Raw genomic sequence first — 5,000 nt, 5'->3', positions numbered from 1 at the left:
ACGAAATTGTGCTCTCAATTTAGTAAATTGTGCGCACGATTAATTAAAATGTGCGAACGATTTAGTAAATTGTGCGCATGTTTTACTAAATAGTGCGCTCATTTTACTAAAATTTTGTAAAACATGCGCTCAATTTAGTAAAATGTGTGCATGATTTAGTAAATTGTGCACACGTTTTACTAAATTGTGCGGTCAATTTAGCACAATTTTGTAAAATGAGCGCACTATTTAGTTATTTACTATTTAGTTAGTGCGTACGATTTACTAAATTGAGAGCACAATTTAGTGAAATGAGTGCACAATTTAATAAAACATGCGCATGATTTAGTAAAACGTGTACACGATTTAGTCTAATGTGCACACAATTTAGTAAAATGAGCGCACGTTTTCTGGATATATACCAAAACATATCTTGCAATGACCCCTCTAGGGTTCCGTACACATCTGACACAATGTCCAATGTCACAAAATTCAAAAGGAAAACAATAATATCAGGCTACTTGTTATTGCCTACAATCATCTGTGTTGGTTTAAAAATGTGTCATTAGGCTACCTGCTGCTTATCCTACCTGCTGCTGAACATGTCTGGTTGAGCTCAGTTTCTTGGTTTGTAAATCTGGCCCAACTGAATTTAATTGGTAATTGAATAGCCCTGCTGCACACAGTTTTCAACATTCCTGTCACACCGGTGTGACGGTACCTGCGAAGGGGGTTAGATCAGCATGCTTCTCTCCTGCCCCAGATCTCTCTCAGGAACTTACTTTGGAGAATCTATTTAATGGTGTTTAAATCTATATAATCTATATAAAATGTATATAATAATGTATATGAATACAATGCTATATAATACTTATTACACGGCTCTTCACAAGGCAAGTAGAACGCTCCATTGACTTGAATGGGATTTCCCAAAGTTCTAGCGGTCATTATTTCTTGAGAAATGACCTCTGAAAAAATAATGACCGCTGTCAATGGCAACGGAGTTTGTGCTTCTAATTCAGGTATTTCATATCCCTATGCAAGGACTGGAACTTCATTCAAAAGTGAAAGCAGACGGTTGATCAGCTGTGTTCTAAAGAATGTTTAATTCAAGTTCAGTGTGTTGTTGCGAACTATTTCAGCAAATGCCACGATGAACGGTAACAAATAGGCTAGGTTATGTAGGCTAAAGTCATATCGTGGGGAGTTTATTATTTCGTTTTGGCAAGTAGCCGTGTAATAAGCGGGATAATGTATAGAACGCCGGTCATTATTGGGAAAATAAGTCCCTTCAGGGCGGAACAAGACCCCTCCACTGCGCGTCGGGGTCCGGTTCGCCCTGTCGGGACTTATTTTCCCAATAATGACCGGCGTTCTATACATTATCCCTTACATATATGATGGTGTATGTACATAATGCTCCACTGGTCTGGCAGGAAGCTGAAGTTGGAGAAGGAGTTGGCGGCTCAGCTGTGGAGAGTGCAGTGGGAGGACATTCAGATGAGCAACCTGGAGAAGGCTCTGAGACGAGCATGCAGCAAACTCACACTCTCACTGGTGAGAAACACACACACACACACACACACACACACACACACGAGCAACCTGGAGAAGGCTCTGAGACGAGCATGCAGCAAACTCACACTTTCACTGGTGAGAAACACACACACACACACACACACACACACACACACAAGAGCAACCTGAAGAAGGCTCTGAGACGAGCATGCAGCAAACTCACACTCTCACTGGTGAGAAACACACACACACACACACACACACACACACACACACACACACACACACACACAAGAGCAACCTGAAGAAGGCACTGAGACGTGTATGTAGCAAACTCACACTTTCACTCTCTTTCACACACACACACACTCACACTCACACTCACACTTACACACACACTCACACACTCACACACTCACACACTCACACACACACAAACACACCCATGCACTGACACACACACGTCTGCACACATGCACAGTAACTGTGTCTCTGCTTGTTCTTCAGAGAGGCTCAAACTACGGCTCTCTCCTCACCATGGAGGGAAACATCCAGATCTACACCAAGACCGGCTACTATAAGGTACACGCACACACACACGCACACACACACACGCACACACACACACACACACACACGCACGCGCACACGCGCGGACGCACGCACGCACACACACACACACACAGCGCACACACACACACACAGCATCTTAGTCATTCTAAAACAAATACACACATTCCTAGTCATAAACTGTAAACAAATGAGTCTCCATTGAATAAAGTGATGTGAGCGTACAGTGTGATGTGAGGGTGCAGTGTGATGTTTATGTGATGTTTGTGTTGACACCACGTAACTCATATAACAGACATAACCCCCCCACACACACACACACACACACACACACACACACACACACACACACACACACACACCACCACCCTACCTTCACACACACACACACACATACACACACACACACACACACACACACACACACACACACACACCACCACCCTACCTTCACACACACACACACACATACACACACACACACACACATACACACACACACACACACCACCCTACCTTCACACACACACACACACACATAACCAGGTTCTGTTGTTTATGTTTATGTTTATGTTTATGTTTATGTTATGTTTATGTTATGTTTGCGTTTATGTTTATGTTTGTGTTGACACCACGTAACTCATATAACAGACATAACCAGGTTCTGTTGTTTATGTTTATGTTTATGTTATGTTTATGTTATGTTTGCGTTTATGTTTATGTTTATGTTTATGTTTGTGTTGACACCACGTAACTCATATAACAGACATAACCAGGTTCTGTTACTTTAATGCGCTGATGTTTTGTCCAGCGAGGGAGCGGGAAGGGACGGAGCATTCCCAGCGTTCCCGTGGAAATAATGAGCGGAATGTTTGTCTCTCCAGGGCAACTTAGCGGCCATTAAATATGTCAACAAGAAGCGTATTGAACTGACCAGGACGGTTCTGTTCGAGCTCAAGCATGTGAGTGCATTACACCCACACACACACACACACACACACACACACACACACACACACACACACCACCCTACCCACACACACACACAAACACAACCCTACCCACACACACACACACACACCACCCTACCCACCCACACACACACACAACCCTACCCACACACACACACACACAACCCTACCCACATACACACACACCACCCTACCCCCTTTTTGTAGCTCTCTCATACCCCCCCCCCCCCCACCACCCATCTCACCCCCCCCCCCCACAACCACCCAACCAACTGACCCCCACCCCAGTTTTCACTCAGCACTGTTTGTGTGTGCATGTGTGCGTGTGTGTGTGTATGTGTGTGTGTGATGTTGATAGTATCTATATGATGTGTGAAGCAGTTCTAACAAGTAATCAGATGTCTCTCTCTCTCACACACACACACACAGATGCGTGATGTCCAGAATGAGCATCTGACCCGTTTCATTGGAGCTTGCATCGACCCTCCCAACATCTGCATCATCACCGAGTACTGTCCCAGAGGCAGTCTACAGGTAAACACACACACACACACACACACACACACACACACACACACACACACACACACACACACGTGTGAAGAGTTCCTCTCTCCCTTTGTCACAAGCAAGACTATTATGAACCCAGATGTACACATAGAGACAGGAATTGCCTTTCGGGATCTTTAATAACAGGCCCATGCAAATGCAGCCTCGCTACTCTGTGTAATCCTCCAGGTCAGAAAGTCCACAAAACGTCAGGCAGAATCAAATCCAAAGACAGTCCAGAGATCGGTAACCAGCAGAATCAAATCCAAAGACAGTCCAGAGATCGGTAACCAGCAGAATCAAATCCAAAGACAGTCCAGAGATCGTAACCAGCAGAATCAAATCCAAAGACAGTCCAGAGATCGTAACCAGCAGAATCAAATCCAAAGACAGTCCAGAGATCGGTAACCAGCAAAATCAAATCCAAAGACAGTCCAGAGATCGGTAACCAGCAGAATCAAATCCAAAGACAGTCCAGAGATCGGTAACCAGCAGAATCAAATCCAAAGACAGTCCAGAGATCGTAACCAGCAGAATCAAATCCAAAGACAGTCCAGAGATCGTAACCAGCAGAATCAAATCCAAAGACAGTCCAGAGATCGGTAACCAGCAGAATCAAATCCAAAGACAGTCCAGAGATCGGTAACCAGCAAAATCAAATCCAAAGACAGTCCAGAGATCGTAACCAGCAGAATCAAATCCAAAGACAGTCCAGAGATCGTAACCAGCAGAATCAAATCCAAAGACAGTCCAGAGATCGTAACCAGCAGAATCAAATCCAAAGACAGTCCAGAGATCGGTAACCAGCAAAATCAAATCCAAAGACAGTCCAGAGATCGGTAACCAGCAGAATCAAATCCAAAGACAGTCCAGAGATCGGTAACCAGCAGAATCAAATTCAAAGGCAGTCCAGAGATCGGTAACCAGCAAAATCAAATCCAAAGACAGTCCAGAGATCGGTAACCAGCAAATCCAAAGACAGTCCAGAGATCGGTAACCAGCAAAATCCAACCATACAAGTGCAGCAGTCCGTGGAAAAGAGCCTTCAGTGGATATGGCCAGCGTGATAACTCGGCAACCTAGAAGCGAGTGAGCCGGTTTAAACGCAGCAGTCAATCAGGCAACCAGGGACAGGTGTACAGGTGGGCAAGGGGCAAATATGGAACGGACTACAGGGCATGGCATAGGACAAACGAAGGCAGTCAGGGCAAAGCAGCCAAAAGCAAAACACGGATCACGACCGAGAGGGGCCAGACACTCTTATCCTCTAGTAATAGTGTTCCCAGATGCAGTGGGAATTCCCAGATGCAGTGGGAATTCCCAGATGCAGTGGTAATTCCCAGATGCAGTGGGAATTCCCAGATGCAGTGGTAATTCCTAGCTGCAGTGGTAATTCCCAGATGCAGTGGAATT

The 5,000-nt window shown here is 44.9% G+C and overlaps 1 protein-coding gene across 1 annotated transcript in view; it reads left to right on the top strand.

Annotated features, from left to right (window-relative positions):
• npr1a (natriuretic peptide receptor 1a) overlaps positions 1-5,000 on the top strand; it is a 37,709-nt gene that overhangs the window by 20,945 nt on the left and 11,764 nt on the right. Inside the window, exons 6-9 of the mRNA XM_076301469.1 lie at positions 1,416-1,536; positions 2,005-2,079; positions 2,952-3,029; positions 3,468-3,572. Of these exons, the coding sequence (XP_076157584.1) occupies positions 1,416-1,536; positions 2,005-2,079; positions 2,952-3,029; positions 3,468-3,572 (379 nt within the window). The remainder of the gene's footprint in view (positions 1-1,415; positions 1,537-2,004; positions 2,080-2,951; positions 3,030-3,467; positions 3,573-5,000) is intronic.

Source organism: Alosa pseudoharengus, unplaced genomic scaffold (assembly GCF_046254945.1).
Source record: "Alosa pseudoharengus isolate Yale_2024_CS ecotype anadromous, Long Island Sound unplaced genomic scaffold, YU_APseudo_1.1 YU_APseudo_1.1_scf_23, whole genome shotgun sequence".
Classification (NCBI taxonomy): Eukaryota; Metazoa; Chordata; class Actinopteri; order Clupeiformes; family Clupeidae; genus Alosa; species Alosa pseudoharengus.
This window is presented reverse-complemented; position numbering and strand designations above follow the sequence as displayed.